Source organism: Solea solea, chromosome 2 (assembly GCF_958295425.1).
Source record: "Solea solea chromosome 2, fSolSol10.1, whole genome shotgun sequence".
In the NCBI taxonomy this organism is placed as follows: Eukaryota; Metazoa; Chordata; class Actinopteri; order Pleuronectiformes; family Soleidae; genus Solea; species Solea solea.
In genome coordinates this window covers 8,643,893-8,660,083 of record NC_081135.1, presented here as the reverse complement: position 1 = coordinate 8,660,083, position 16,191 = coordinate 8,643,893, and the positions used below count along the sequence as shown (strand labels likewise).

Below are 16,191 nucleotides of genomic sequence, written 5' to 3'. Positions count from 1 at the left end.
TTGGTTTAGGGGGCTCTCAGTGTGATAGGCGCCTGTTTGATAGAGCAACATGAAATCACCTTGAGTTACAGTTACACCACATAGTGTGATTTATTATTATTTTTTTAGCTGCAGCTGATTGAATTTCTGTCAGTGAGTGCGCTGCCATGCGTGGAGGAAGATCATCTGTGCAGGAAACTTACCCGAGCAGAGTCAATCAAGTGTCACGACTTTATTTGAACTTTGAGAATCCTGAAGTTTAGATAAAGGCGAGATATACAGTATATGTGACATAAATACTGCAGAGTAAATAAAGGTTGATGGTAACATGGAGTCCTCAGTTTGTGCAGGGATGTGCAGACAAAAATAGAATAGTTTCCAGTTTAATGGAGGACCCCTTCAAATTGCACATTTCACTAAAATGCATTATTTTGAATGTATTTTAATTGACTTTGTATATTGTAAAGTCAAGTTTGATTTAGTCGCCATTGAATTTTTACATTATAACCTAACTTACTTGAACATATTGTCAGACAGGAAGTAGACCGTACCACATACAAATTTGTTTTTGTATTGCACTTGCGTCTAGAGCTAGTTGATTTCTCTCATTTTCTTTTGTTTGTGTTATCTTCCTGCTGTTATTTATTCACTGCTCCAGTGGCTCCATTTTTTTTTTCCTGTGGCGGAGACACCGACATTGGCCCAAGGTTATCAGACAGGGATCAATATTTGCATTATGTGATGGTTTGAACTCTCATTGCAGATATACAGATATTCATACACGGCGTCCTACATCATTTACAACATCTACACGAGGTAAGCCACTTTACATTCACTCGCTGGTTTTTCCCTTTAATTCCTTCAAAAGTAGCAACGCCATCTGATGTATGAACATCGTGACGCTCAGGAAAAGAGATACTGGTTGTTTATATATAGACCTCGGCATGTCATGTGACTGGGTTTGTTTATTTTGCCTTGTTGACAGGAAAAGCTTCTGCAGAAATGAACATTGCCACTGCTGGTTTCAAGCAGCTAAGAGTTCAATGCATAATTTAAATCCGTGGAGGTCAAGCGATTTATCACAGAACTAGATGAATACATCTGATCCTTATACTGCCCCCTGGTGCTTTTCACGAGTACAGAAACAGTCAGAGTGGGCATTATTGAACTGAACACAGTTAAAGCATGTAGAATTAGAACATATTAAAGTTAGTAAATGCTGGATTACTTAATATGAAGCGATCACCACACTAGTGGGATCTGTGGATTCCCTTCACTCCATCTTATATGGTCGCTTTATGGCAGTGATCCATCTTTGGCATCTCTCAGGTGATAAAAAGAGTATTTTGGTTTCCCAGGGCACAACATCTATCCACTCTCTTCACCTTACAAGTTGCCTCACGTACATATTTCCTGGTATATATGCTGCCCATTCAATATGTCTATGGATTTAAAAAAGCACGGGGCTCCTGCCAAAATAGTGTCAGGATGGGATTGCATGATGCCATCAGAGCTACCAGAGCTCTATTGTAATTGCAATACTGGATTCAAGTGCGGGGCATAAAGGCAGACAGAAACAACAACCAAGACTACAAGAATTAGAGGTTTAAAAAAAGCAACAAAACAAAACTCAAATCAGGAAAACAAAAGTCCAAATATGTGTATGTGTGTGTTCATCAGGGAGGTGTGGGAGCTAAATCCTCCTGAGGTTCAGAATGCAGTTCTCCAACACGCAGCATGGGGAAAACAAGGACATCAGCTGGTAAGACTGAAGGCCTTATCTGACACGAATGTTGTCTGAGTTTTAGACAGAATCAAGCTAAGCAAATTAAATAACTCCGGGTATTCGTTAACGTGCAGGAAGCGTGGATCTGATCCGGTTGTTTTTTTTTTTTGGCCAACGCAGATGTAAAAACACCGGTGAAAAGATAAAGAGACAAAATACACACATTTGCCGCATGGTGAGATAAACCCGATTATATGAACACTAAAAACAGGAAATTACAAAATCCAAAACACAGAGGACACACCAGCAAGAAGCATGATCTCGAAAGGGAGTGTTAACAGCTGCCGGGCAAAATTCAATTGAATTGAATTCATGTCTGATAAAAGAGAACAGGAACGTGACTATAAATGCTACGTGGGAGTTCTGATTATCCTCTTTGTTTTCAGATCTACATCTTTGAGAATAACATCTATTACCAGTCAGATGTGAGGAGTGTGTCCCTGAGAATCACCTCCTCTGGGATGGAAGGAGTCATTTTCAACGGGATCGCTGACTGGTTGTACGAAGGTGAGCCATGGTCACATGTGCCTGTGCTCTCACGTTGATTCCATATTAAAATGCAGTATTGATATGTACATGTTTACATACGTCGTATCCATCTCTCGATGGTAATCGCTGTTAAACATGGTTCTAAATTCAGGAGGAACATTTGAGGTTTTAAGATTTCTCCTTCCCTTTCAGACGCCTTAGGGTAAAAAAAAAAAGAAAATTGAACATTCCGTGAACTTTGGTGACGGATGGCGTTTCGGGACACACTCTTATCATCCTCAGTTCAGCTGCAAATGAAGTGTTTCAAAGATTTCTCTCTGCTATTAAAAATTCAGCAGAGGAGACTGGAGAAACAAAGCAGAATATCAGTAAAAGGCCCTCTGCGGTCCATTAAGACGCTGTGTATACAAATTCAACAACACGGACATGCTCTTTTTGCAGTTTGTGCATCACTATCACAAATGGGAAGCAAAACTGGAAACTTTCGGCTGTGAGAATCACTGTGGGGTGTTTTATTTTCTGCATTTTACTTATATTTACAGTGGAAAGAGCAAAAATTAGAAAATGTGCCCTAATGGTGATCACATCACAAATAACGTGCAACTACATCATCATCATAGACATTAGAGAAAAATGTTTTTTCATATCAAATCATCAGGTTTGAGACAGAAGGTGGTGATTTTTTTTGTCTTTTTTCTTATCAGAGGAGATTCTGCGTTCACACTTGGCTCACTGGTGGTCGCCGGACGGAGAGCGACTAGCCTTCCTCACTATTGATGACACTCTGGTTCCCAACATGGCTCTGCCCCAGTTCACTGGCAGCGCCTACCCACGAGGACTGCAGTACCCATATCCTATGGTGAGCTGCATTTAGGACCCTTTTTCTCCTTTTTTCAGTTTCAATAATGCATGTTTTTAAATGGTTCAAAAGGGTTTCCGTGTCCCATGAAATAACACAAATGTTCCCCCATGTGCGTGTGCATGGGTTTTCTCCGAGTTCTCTGGTTTCCACCCACACTCCAACGACATGCAGATTTTGGGATTAGGTAAATTGGACACTAAATGACCATCGGTGTGAGAGTGAGAGTGGATGATGTGGAGGATAAAGTGGTAGAAGATGGATGGATGAAGTAAACGGGAGTTTCCAAACCAACAAACAGCTTATTTTACCACAGTGGCCCATTGAGAGAGAATCTTTTTTTTCTTGTCTAATGTCAAGAATAAGGAAAAAAAAACATTTTCAGGAATTAATGGACGTCAATATTGGTATCTATTGTAAATATTCAGACAAAATTGAGTTGAGTTACACGTTTTATTGTTGTAAAAGCTATGATTTCTCTGATTTTCTTAAATCCACCAATAAGTGTCTCTCTATTTCAGGCCGGTCAGAAAAACCCTGTGGTCAAGTTGTCGGTGGTCAACCTGGTTGGGGCGACACACACTCAAGAACTGCAGCCTCCTGATCACCTGAGAAACAGGTGAAACACACACACACACACACACACACTCACAGAAAAGGTAACAAATACACACACGCACAAGAACAGCGCTCAAAGCTCCACACTGATCTGCCTCTCTTCCGCAGAGACTTCTACATCACCATGGTGAAGTGGATCAGTAACACTCACCTGGCTGTGCGCTGGGTGAACCGGCCTCAGAACATGTCGCTCCTGACAGTGTGTGACGCCAACTTGGGAGTCTGTCTTCAGGTACGGGAGCTGCGTCTGACTGAACACTCCCTCATCTGTCGCTGTAAACATGCAGCTGAGACATTTGCAGTCTCTGTCATTTTAAGACAAAACGTGGTTGAAAGGAGGATGGGACACGAGACAGGAAATAACTCATTAAATATAATTTGCTCGACACTTCAAAATCTGTTTGTCAGTAAATTACATTTGAGCTTATCCATCATTTTGTTCACTTTGGTGCCAATTATCGGCCTCCTTCACTGGGATGGTTGGTGTGCACTCTTGTAGTTCCATCATGATTAAAAAGGAATATTACAGAGACTGAACAGTACAGGCAAGAGTGTTGTTTCAAGACACAGGTCACTAACAAAAAAAGCACAACATTTATATACAAATACTTGAAAACCTGCAAAATGTCACACAAAACTGACTCTATCTCCAAATCCTTTGTAAAGCAACACATTAAATCAGATGGACGTGCAGCACGAGTCCCCGCAGCTGTTCAACACCGTATCATTATGGTTTTCTGTTTTTTAAAGTCTGAATAACCTACAGACAACATTTACTGTGCTGAAAAGTGGATTTAATTTGTCATCCCTTTCATTCAGAGACGCGCCGACTCCTCAGAGACGTGGCTTTCCAGGCAGGTAAATCATTTCTCATAAGAGTATTTAGGAACAAGACTGTTTTCTGCCAAGAAACTGCGATACATATATAACCTTGCATCTCCTCTGATGTGCTGCACTGTCATCACTGCAATGTATGTTGCATTATTGAGGCGGATGAGAGGCAGAAGTCATTCATGCATAAAGTATGTCACCTCTGAAGTGTGTGTGTATCTCCTTGCAGAGACAGGAGCCGCTGTTCTCCAAGGACAGGAGCAGGTTTTTCCTCACTCTGCCCGTGAAACAAGGAGGTCAGGGAGATTTCCACCACATCACCATGTTCACAAAAAAGGTGCCTGTCCTCTAACGTTTATCTCTGTTTTAAGTTCCTCATCGACTCTTAAAGGTCCAGTGTGAAAGGATTATTGAAATCTAATATTGAGACTGCAGATTTTTAACAAACGACGGACTACTTCCTGTCCTATGGCAGTTTTGGGGTTACTTCTTTCGTTTTATAGCAGGTGGCAACCACAACTATCGTAAAACAATAGTGGTAACAGGAAGTAGCCACACTTCAGACCAAAAAAAGCTTGTCAGGGAACGACTGACCTTTACATACCAAATAGGATGTCATTCATCTGGATCTACGTAGTAAACATAGTTTTTTTCTATGTAGTTCTGACTGTTTTAAAGTATTCAAACATATGTAAGCCAAACACTTCTAATGTTACACGCTGGACCTTTAAGAGACGCCTCAAATTCATGTTTTCCCTTTGTTTCCAAATGATTCTCTTTCAGTTACGAAGTGACCAGGACGAAGTGCGCCACCTAACGTCGGGAGACTGGGAGGTGACAAAAATTGTAGCTTACGATGAAAACAACCTGATTGTGTAAGTTTTGTTTCCCATATTAAATTCAAATAAATTAAAAAAAAATCCATAGCTCCCCGCACTATTGATTCCTACTTCCGTTTTTTTTACTGCAAACACTGGTACTTGATGAATAGAACAGAAACGAATAGGATAGAACTATATTGTCTAGCTGTGGCAGGACGGGCAGCCAGTGTGTGATGCTTTTTGTGCCCTAGATCTGCAGACATGATTCACTGTGGAAACGCATTAGAAAATAAATTATTAAAGGAGTCGGTGCACTATGACTTGTGGTTGGAACATTCTCCTTAAATACAACTCGATTGTACCTAAGCATTTAACCACACCTCCAAAGGAACAGGGATGCTGTGCCGTTGATTTCTCCAACACTATAACCGATTAATGTAAAACAGTATGTTTTTTAATGTCTCCTGTGTGAATCGCGGGCTTTTTGTTTGTGCAGCAGCCAGCGAAGGCCGACACATAATGGATCCACGACCTTGTCCTACTTTAGCTGCTCTGCTTTTCTCCACACAGATACTTTCTGAGCACAGAGGAATCTGCACAGCAGAGACACTTATACAGGTACAGTATAACCACGTTTCAGTCTCCATTTTCCACTACTCTGTGTGATGCACATGATGAACATTTTTGCCCCCTTTCTCTGACAGTGTGTCCACCCTCGGCCTGTTTCCACGGAGATGCCTCACCTGTGGACTGAAGGAGGAGTGCACCTTCTTTGACGCAGACGTTCACCCTGATGCACATCATGCCATCCTGCACTGTAAAGGTCAGCGAGTATAAAAACGAAATCTCTGACGATTACTGTTACATATTATTGAATTCTTTATTTATTTATGTATTTGTATCTATGAGGATTTCGCAATCAATAATCTTGGCATATCAGATTCTGCATAATTCAGTGAGATTGTGTACATTGAAAATCTTGGATTTTAGGGCTTCGGTAGAAGTACACTGGGCAGAGGTTGGGAAACTTATTTTAATTTAACTCCTATTGAGGGTGTTATTTATTAAACTTAATTAATTTGTGCAAGAATAGTTCCAAGACTTGCACATTCATACAACTTATGTGAATATGGTTATTAATAACTGTATTATTTTGCATTTGATTGATTATTTCTTTGTTAACTTCAAAACACAATACTATTTGCAAGAGATAGTTTCCAAGAATGTTTTTGTAAATGTCAGGGTAAATAACTAGAGGTTTTGGTGATACCAGCACTAAGACTTAAATCCTCCATGTATCCAATAACAATATACAGTTTTACTTTATCAGTGTTTTAAGCACTGGATCTTCCCTCTCGTGCATGCAGAGGTTAATTATCTTATACCGACGAACGTCACCTCTGACCCCAGATGGACCGGAGAGAAGGCTTATCTTCCGGTGTCACCTGAGGATCAGTTCCTTTTCATCTTCTCACAGAGTCGGTGTAATGCTCGGGGGGCATTTTTGTAATTCCGAGAGGCTGCGACAGGTCCAACTTTTCCTGTCTCACTGGCAATGGCGTAACTCTAGTGCAGCAGGTGCAGATGGCCAAAGGGGCCGGCTAAAGTTGTGTGTGCCGCTTGTTGTTGATATAGTGACACACAGGATGAGACGCTGTAATCTGCTGCTGGAAATCTTTGCAGAACCAGAGGAGGTGACCGTGTTCAGATAGTAATCGGATCTTGATGTGAAAACTGGAGAAGCATGTTAATACCTGTTGCAAATGCATGTGATGCAGCACTATCAGATCACAGAAAATGCATTTTAATGCCAGGTGTCACAGAGTGTACAGCAGAACATCACGGCTGAAATAAAAGTACAATTTTTTTTAGTGATTATGGAATATGGTGGTGGGCTGCTGTGTCTTGTGTGATATGTCATACAGTATGGCAAAAATAAACGGTGCATATATATATCGTCACTCGATATATATATATATATATATGCACAATTTATCAAGTAGAAGTGCTGTTGAGAAGTCATTGCACAAAAAATGCCCTTTTGTCACAGTCACAGTCTACACAACTTGCTTCTTGGTGTCAAAAAAGACTGATGGTTTCCGCCCAGTTCTGGAGTTGAGTCATCTCAACAGGTTTCTCCAAGGGATGCCGTTCCACATGCTGACCACAGCAGATGTTCTGCAGAGGGTTGCTCGGGGGGAACGGTTCATGTCCATCGACTTGAAGGACGCCGACTTTCATGTCCCCATTTTCCCCTCACCACAGGCAATGTTTTACATTTCGCCTTCCAAGGCCACCACCATCAGTTCAAGGTGCTTCCTTTTGGCCTCTTCATTTCCCCACTACAGAGGCAGGGAATGAAAAGTCTGCCTTACTTGGACAACTGGCTGGTTCGTGCCCCGTCCGTCCAGGACCCAAGTATCTTTGGGTCTCAGGGTAAATTTCAAAAAGAACTCAGGACCCTGTCAGAGTACCTTTTTTCTCGGCATAGCTCTGAACACAATCACAATGAGGCCTTGTCTGTTCCCTTGGCACATGGAAGGCATTCTCACCCTCCTCTGCCTTTTCAAAGAAGGCAGATCTCAGCAGTATTGTGCAGTATCTCTGCTTTTGGGCAAAAACGACGCTTCAGTTGCTGTCACTGAGACCACTTCAACAGTGGTTGAACAGCCGTGTCTTCAGGCCCTGACCCCGTGGAGAGAAATTGCCCATTTCACAGAGAGTGTCCCCATGGGCTCCATTCAATCCCACTGGGAAACTGTCATAACAGATGCTTGCACCTCCAGGTGGGGAGCACTGTGGCATAACAGGACAGTCTGTGGTCAATGGTCTGTTCTAGAAGCCAGGGAGCACACCAATGTCCTGGAGCTACCTGCTGTACACAAAGCTCTGCAGCACTCCCTACCCCCATTTTGAGGGTAAACATGTTCTTGTTCGGTCAGACAACACCTCCACCTCTTTGGCAAGGCAGTGGTGGACCGTTTTGCCTCAGCATTGTCCCCTGTGGTTCTCGCTAATGGAGAAAAACAGCCCTCTGGACCAGGATGCATTAGCACATGCCTGGCCAGAGACCCTGCTGTACGCATTCCTGCATTTCTTTGATACTCCCTACACTACAAAGGGTCCTCCATCAGGGCCACAGTTTCCTGTTGGTGGCCCCCTTTCTGGCCAGCCTATTCAATTGGCTAAATGTGTTCCCTCACCAGAGGATGGTGAGAGTTTGGGGATGCTGTGCCCCACCATCCTCGTAGGCTTGTGAGAAGATTCTGTAGGAACTGATCCTCAGGTAAGATAAGCCCTCTCTCTGGACCATCTGGGGTCATGAGGGACATTGTTGTTTAGAGGGAAGATCCAGAGTGCAGCCATCCAGAATTCATAGAAGCGTAGCGGGGCATAAGTACAATCATTTCATTATTTATAAGTTGTTGCCTTTTTGTTTGATTAACCTCATTGCTTTAATCAATGCCAAAATATTATCATCGACTTGTTTTTGCATTCATAACCATCCAAGATTATTTCTCTTACAGGCCCTGGGATTCCAGCTGTGCTGCTTTTGAGTTTTGATGACGTGGACTGTGAGTAGTCATACTTATTATGTACATTTAATAAATGAAACCACTGTGTGTTGGCGTGAGTGGGTGCATGTGCTGTTGTTTGATTGAAAACACCAGCAGCTGTTGAGCCATAATTTATACATTTTCAAGATGTTTTTTTTAGTATCACACGTTAAATGGCTATGATTCATCTCATCTCCATAACGTAGATGATACTTAGTGCTCCTGTTTAGAGAGGAAACCACTGAGCTGTGTGTGCTACAACAATAGAAACCCAGCGTGCAATAGTTAGTGGTTATAAAATAAAATATGCTGCAATGTCCTACTATTATCTTGAGGATGAAGTGGTGAATATTTCATGTCATCACTAATTGGAGTGTGACACAGAACAGTAATTGTTTTCTGCAGTGGTCAGACTTCATTTGTGTACTTTTTATACATGTAAAATGTAAAGTCACATTAAAACATTAATAAAAAAGGAAGGAAACACCAGTGAGAGTTATCAATCTACAGTATGTATAGTATATAAGTAAGCAGAATATAGCACATCTAGTCTGGTAGCGGCCGCCAGGAGCAACATGGGGTTACGTTTCTTGCCCAAGGACACGTCAGCATGTAGACTAGCGGAGCTGGGAATCTCACCCACAACCTTCAAGGTGAAAAACGACGTGCTCTACCATGACTGCCGTCGCCCCTAGCTACCATCGCCACATAGTCTTTTCAAAGGCATATGTGTGTGTATAACCAAAGGAAATTTGTAAGTATTTAAATATAATAAGTAAATAAATAAATAAATAAATAAATAAATAAATAATTGTAGCCCTACCCCCATTTGAATGCAAAAGGGGTGCTTTAAAACTTTATGTTTCACCAAAATTGAAAAATAGGCACAACGTTGCTTAAAAACAGTCTAAAGTAGTTCCAGTAGTTTTTCAGTAATCCTCCTAAAACCAACACATGGCAATGAAAGTGCATCTTAGGCTCTGGATGCTCTCATTTTTTTGTCTATTAAATTAATTATCAAAAAAAAAAAAATCTTTTTCACTTCAAACAGCATATTTCATCTTGGAGAACAACCTGCCTCTGCGAACTGCACTGGAGTCAAAGAGGACGGTTCAAACTGATATCAGGATCATCTCTAATGACAACTATGGTACAGCTGAAGCACACTGTGCAGCTTTGTGAGATAATGGAACCACTTATAGGACTTGAATGACATGAGTGTTATCTCCCGCTCTCCCTCTGCTGATGTCTCTCTGTCTTCCCTCTCTCTCGCTCACACACAGAGCTTCCTGTGAAGCTCATCTATCCTCCCGACTTCTCTGAGTCCTTCCTCTACGGCCTCCTCCTTATTATGTAAGCTGTGATTACATTTCACTTTTTACCTGCGGGCTGCCAGATGCATTGTTCCCTAACATTTCACATTACAGCTACAATGTAAACGTCCATGAATCCATTTTAAAAGTACACACAGTTGTTCTTTTTCTGTGTCAAAGCAAATAAGAGTTGGACATTAGCAACTTCAGTATTTTATAGAAAGATATACACGTGCACATGTATCATGAAAAGACCTTTATTGTGGAAGTGGAAGTGTCCACGTGCTTTTACTGTACTGGTTAAACTACAACCATAAACACGACCACACTCAGATACTTTCCAATCAGTCAGGTTAACAATGAAATTAAATGCACTGTTACTACTTTTTAGATCGTCAGTCCTATTATGTTTTTGAATAAAACATTTTTTTAATTTTTTTTTTTTGTCCTTTCTGTAAAAAAGTAAAATAAATGAACAAAAACAATAATTTGATGATGCTGGCGTTTGAACAGTTCAAGAGGAGGCCCATAAACAATGTTTTGTCCCCTGATATTCAAGATGTCCAAATTCTATCAGTATTTTAACAACAAAACAAAAAAACAGACAAGCATTTTTTTCCACATTTTTCAAAGTGCATATCTTTTCAATTTGAACAAATAAGTTCACATAAAAGGTCCAGTGTGAATATATTAGGTGCAAAAATTGAAAATAAAACAATACTACTTCAGTGTTTCATAATCACACAATCACCATATTGCCAAGCGACCTGCACACAGGAAGTGATTTGTTTTATGTCGAGACAGGGACATGGTTTCTGTTCAAAGACCAAACAGAGGCAACAATCACCAAAGGTTTCGCACTGCGGCTTTAAACAAATGACTGACAAAGCAATATTGTGATGGTGAATAAAGTGTCTGTGTGCTGTTGTTGTTGTTGTTGTTGGTGTTGTTGGTGTGTTCTGACAGTGGAAGTTTTCCCGGTGATCAGACGGTGACGGATGAGTTCAGTTTGGACTGGGACTCGGTGCTGGTTGGTTCCGAGCAGGTCATCGTGGCGAGGGTTGACGGCCGAGGGTCAGGGTTCAGAGGTCAAAGGTGCTGTACATTTACATCAATAAGCAACAACACAGCAAAGACACTCTCTCTGTCTCTGTCTCTGTCTCTGCACTTATTCTTACTGACCTTTCTCTGTCAACTGACAGGGTTTTGAAACAGGTTCACACGAGGCTCGGCACGGTGGACGCAGACGACCAGATTGCAGCGCTTGAGTACGTAATGACTGATGAATGATTTCTGAGAATATAATTATTTTTTGCTTGACATGAGAACAAAATAAAAAGAGAACATCTCAGCAGCCTGTCTCTCTAGATCAGTCAAAGATTAACCTCTGTCCTCCTGTCCTGGCCTCTTATGTGTGCGTAAATCAAATCTTCCTCCTGAGACCTGAGCTTTCATTTACTAATGAAGTTAACCTGTGTGTTCTTCAGATACCTGATCGAGCTGCCGTTCATCGATCGCACTCGTGTCGGAGTATTTGGAGAGGTTCGTCTGTTAGACCGTGTCAGTCTGACGCTGACTTTTTTTCATTCATTCATTAGCACATTTAATCTTAGGACTGTTCATAAGCCTCTTTGTTATGCTGTTGTGAAATGTTTTAATGAATACGATTCCTGGATGTGATTACTGTAAACATGAATCATGATTAGTTTAATTTATTCACAAACTCCTCATCTAATCTTTATGAATTAAGAGCTCCTCACGACCCAGTCCCTATGCAGTGGGTGAATAGTCGACTCAAAGTGATTTACTGCCATTGGAAATACATTTTTAACACAAATATTTAACATGTCATTCAAGATTTATGTATTTAAAAGGGGCAAAAGTGTCACAGTGTGTAAACATTAGGACCCAAATGTAGATTAAAAAAAAAGACACTCTTAAAAGTAATCGAAAATATTCAATCAACAAGGAAGAGAAGGCTAAAAGAAGAAAAAAACAGCTTCATAAACACTGGGAACAGAAAAAAAAAAAAACCCACATAGAAACAGGACGAGCAGGTAACTAAGCAAACTAAACCCACGTGGACACTGAGGAGCACTGAGACTAAATACACTAGAGAGGCAGGGCTGCTCATCAGACACAGGTGACACTGATGAGAGACAGGTGAAACACATTAGGGCGGGGCAGAGCGTGGGAAAGGGAAGACAGGACAAAGTCTACACAAGGAAAAAAATACAAAATTAAACTGCATACAAGGGACAGAAAGAACTAAAAATCCAAGGTTAAAGAAAACAAAAGAACAACAAAAGGTCCAAGCAAAAAGCAACTAAATAAATGCAGGGGCTGTGACAGGAAGATCTGCATTTCCATTGATTTCAAAGTTTAAACACATATCCGTCAAATAGAACAAATAAATCCAGTGTATGCTGAATCTGAAATGATAAAAACCTACACCAATCGGCCGCAACATTAAAACCAGTAACTGCTCATTCTGACTGCTTATCTTTATGGCATTACTGAGTCATAAACATGCAGGAACCTCCATGACAAGTAGTATAAGTTCAGGTTTAGCACGACCTGTTTTTGGGTAATATTTGGTTAATAACATTGTTTTTTATTACCATAAGTGTAAGTTTAAGTTTTTTTGTATCATTTATTTTTATTAAATTGTTATATTTGCCAAAACAAATTGTCTTGTCCATGGACGGCACTGGTTTCCTAAAGATTGGCATTGAACAACGCATCTTGTGCAGGTTTCTCCTCAGTGTCTGTTGATTACAAGTGTGACTATGTTTTGTTTTGTTTTAATATTCAGCCATGTTTGATTGCTGACGCGTTGAATGTGTTTCATCAGGACTACGGCGGCTTCCTGACACTGACGATGCTGAAGTCGACAGAGTGGCTGCTCCGATGTGCTGCAGCTCAGGCTCCCATCATTGACTGGTCCATGTACGGTGAGCGAGAAACTACTGCAAATATTTTATAACTCCTGCTCCTGCTGCCGCAGCTGCTGCTACAGTCATTTTCTTATACTTAACTTCTTCATATATTGTCTGGGTAGTGTGGTTTATTTAGGTTCTGCTTTGGGAATTTAGGCTTATTGAAGTTTAAGATGAAAAGCCTTCCTTTCCGGGACCAGTATTAGGGCAACACTGTAGCTGCAGAGTGTGATTAGAATTGTAAAATCTCAAGTGTCTCTGAAAATCCTTTTTCTTCTTGTGTTTTAAGCAAACGCAGAATATATTGACTATGTCATGCTTTGAAACACACTGTGTGCACTTGAAAACCTGTGAAATATCTTCCTGTATTCATTAAAAGTGTAAAGAGGTAACATTTCTGTTGTTTTCTCCTCAAAAGCACCAATTCCATCTTATTCTACTCAACATAACTTCTTTCTCTTTCAGCCTCGGCATTTTCTGAGAGATACTTTGGCTTGCTTTCATCTGAGGAGAACAGATACCAAGTGAGATGCTTCTACCAGTCATCAATCTGTTGCTAAGCTTATTTCATTTAAGAGTTAAACAATACTGAAGTTCCCACTTTATTAAAGATTTATTATTATAAAAAAGGGAAAACAATCAAATATGAGAAACATAAAATAGTGTTGTTTATGATTTTTGATCAGCATAAGCATGAAACACAATTCATATCCTGCAATTTCCTGGGGGGAAAAAAACAAACCATAAAGCACAATTAAAAGTACTCTGATTAGCTGTAATTAGTGATTGTTTGTTATAAACAAAATATCCGTATAGAGCCACATTGATTCTGGAAAACGTTAAAAAATGTGATCATTCTTAGGTGAGATTCACACTGTTAAGCAGCATCTATTTGTTGTAAAGCAGATTAACAGTTGTTTTGTCACAATAGCATTTCTTTGTCACGTCTTTGAGTTTGAAACAATCCAAATTATGATTTAAGGGCGCATTTTTTTAGCCAAATCAGGTTTTACAGGTGCCAGAATTTGTAGAAAAGCAATTAAATTGCAGTCTGTTAAAGATAAAGAAGAAATCGTTTGTTTGGATGGTTCCTCTTCGTTAGCAGGCTGTGGCTTGATGACGAGCCGACCATTTGAATCAGGTGTGTTGGAGCAGAGAAACATCTAGAACCTGAGGGGCAGAGGTTTACCAGACCCAGGATTGAGAAACACTGTTGCTTTATGAAATCTTGTCTGCATGTGGGAAAACATTTTTAATATTACATACCAGAGGTGTAGGCTTAAAACGAGTAAAAAAACAAAATCCCACCACAGTTGTCCTCCAAGTCAAGGTTGCAGTTAGTGTTTTTCGTCCTATGTGGGCTGCCTATAAGTGGGACAGAGGACGCTATTTTTGTGACTCTCACAGCTGCGTGCATGTGTGTGTGCATGTGCATGTGCATGTGCATGTGCATGTGTTAACTGACATCCGAAGATGAGAGATGTGGCACAATGTGATCAGACAATAATCAGGGGGACATCATCACTCGTCCTGTCCTCGGGGGACCAAAAGCAGTCGCTGAAATAAATGGGTTGTGACATGTGTGGCCAGAAAATCTGCCAGTTTGATTCCCTGCTGAATAAAGGAGTAAAAGTGGAGAGATGACCTCATGCGCAAACACAAATCAACTAGGAAACATGCATTTCTGCAGAGTGCTCATGCTATTTCCTTTGATTTGTGTCTACAATCTACCTTCATATCATGACGATGATGATGTGGATACTAGAGTGGACATTATGGGGCCAATTAAAATATCTAAATTAATTGAGTTCCCAAATTGAATCATTATCATTATTATTATCAATCATTATTTGGTCTGAAACAGCCTTCCCGATCACCCAGAACAGGGAACCGGCACTTTTAAACACACATTTTTAAATGTGTTTTAATGTTTAATGTTTCAAGTTGTATGTGTTTTAAGCCATCTGATGAACATGTGTTTTGTTCCACTATATAGTACCGCTTCACCTCGCCTCGATTCTACGAGCTTTGGTTTGGTTTCCATTACAATATTGTACCTCATAATTAAGATTTGTTCAGTACTTCCACTATACAGCAGCTTTAGTGGCGTTTACTACATTAAACAGGATGTTGAATGATACTTTTGGTTGTCATTATCAGCCTTTGTGACATCAATGACTTTAAATTTGTTTTGTCTTTATCTGTGTGTGTGTGTGTGTGTGTCCAGGCGGCCAGAGTTCTGACCAACATGAAGGGTCTGCAGGGCAGAAATCTGTTTCTGGCTCACGGGACAGCAGACGGTACAAACATTTATTTCTCACAGCAAAAGCAACTTGTTTTCAGACTGACTCTTAACTCTTAAGGCCTGACCCTACAGTGCAGAGCATTAAAATGGAATGAACCCCCCTCCGCCGCCAAAGCACTTATTTGCATGTCTTGTTTTTTTTCCCCTCCACAGCGAATGTTCACTTCCAGCACTCGGCAGAACTCATCAAACATTTAATAAAGATCGGCGCAAACTACACAATGCAGGTAAATTTGTATTTTAAATAAAGTTGAAGTGATTTTAAGTGAGTTTCGTCACCCAGACTACATCTGAAAAAAACACAAACCTAACACCACAGTCATGAAAATATGTCGTTTCATTTTCGACAATAATTAATAGCTTTTATGATGTCGCTGCTATGACAACATTTACTTGTTTTTCATGGTTATTCACTTTACCCGAGGCTGACATTGCTGTTTTAATTCAAAATCAATTTTTCCATCCCTGGGCTCATAAAACCTTATTTCACACCCCGATGAGTCGCATCAAAAAACACACCCACGCATGAAAATGAGGGTTATTTGTTTTCAGTGACTAAAAAGTTCATCTGAAACGCGTAAACGTCTTCCGCAGATAAAGCTTGTTGTGTTATAACTTTATTATATTCTGGGCATAGTTTTCACCTCAACACCTGGCGCGTACACATATGAATTATTCAGATTTCCCACGAAGC

The 16,191-nt window shown here is 40.5% G+C and overlaps 1 protein-coding gene across 2 annotated transcripts in view; it reads left to right on the top strand.

Annotated features, from left to right (window-relative positions):
• The window catches only part of LOC131441200 (inactive dipeptidyl peptidase 10-like), a 48,743-nt gene that overhangs the window by 29,433 nt on the left and 3,119 nt on the right, over positions 1 to 16,191 (top strand). For both annotated transcript variants that reach the window (XM_058612324.1, XM_058612325.1), the window contains exons 6-26: positions 743 to 795; positions 1,660 to 1,741; positions 2,152 to 2,272; positions 2,959 to 3,113; positions 3,635 to 3,732; positions 3,840 to 3,963; positions 4,551 to 4,589; positions 4,792 to 4,899; positions 5,346 to 5,437; positions 5,954 to 6,001; positions 6,088 to 6,206; positions 8,911 to 8,958; positions 9,992 to 10,090; positions 10,224 to 10,293; positions 11,220 to 11,348; positions 11,456 to 11,521; positions 11,741 to 11,795; positions 13,108 to 13,207; positions 13,658 to 13,716; positions 15,420 to 15,492; positions 15,651 to 15,724. In XM_058612324.1, coding sequence (XP_058468307.1) covers positions 743 to 795; positions 1,660 to 1,741; positions 2,152 to 2,272; positions 2,959 to 3,113; positions 3,635 to 3,732; positions 3,840 to 3,963; positions 4,551 to 4,589; positions 4,792 to 4,899; positions 5,346 to 5,437; positions 5,954 to 6,001; positions 6,088 to 6,206; positions 8,911 to 8,958; positions 9,992 to 10,090; positions 10,224 to 10,293; positions 11,220 to 11,348; positions 11,456 to 11,521; positions 11,741 to 11,795; positions 13,108 to 13,207; positions 13,658 to 13,716; positions 15,420 to 15,492; positions 15,651 to 15,724 — 1,812 coding nt within the window. The remainder of the gene's footprint in view (positions 1 to 742; positions 796 to 1,659; positions 1,742 to 2,151; positions 2,273 to 2,958; positions 3,114 to 3,634; positions 3,733 to 3,839; positions 3,964 to 4,550; positions 4,590 to 4,791; positions 4,900 to 5,345; positions 5,438 to 5,953; positions 6,002 to 6,087; positions 6,207 to 8,910; positions 8,959 to 9,991; positions 10,091 to 10,223; positions 10,294 to 11,219; positions 11,349 to 11,455; positions 11,522 to 11,740; positions 11,796 to 13,107; positions 13,208 to 13,657; positions 13,717 to 15,419; positions 15,493 to 15,650; positions 15,725 to 16,191) is intronic.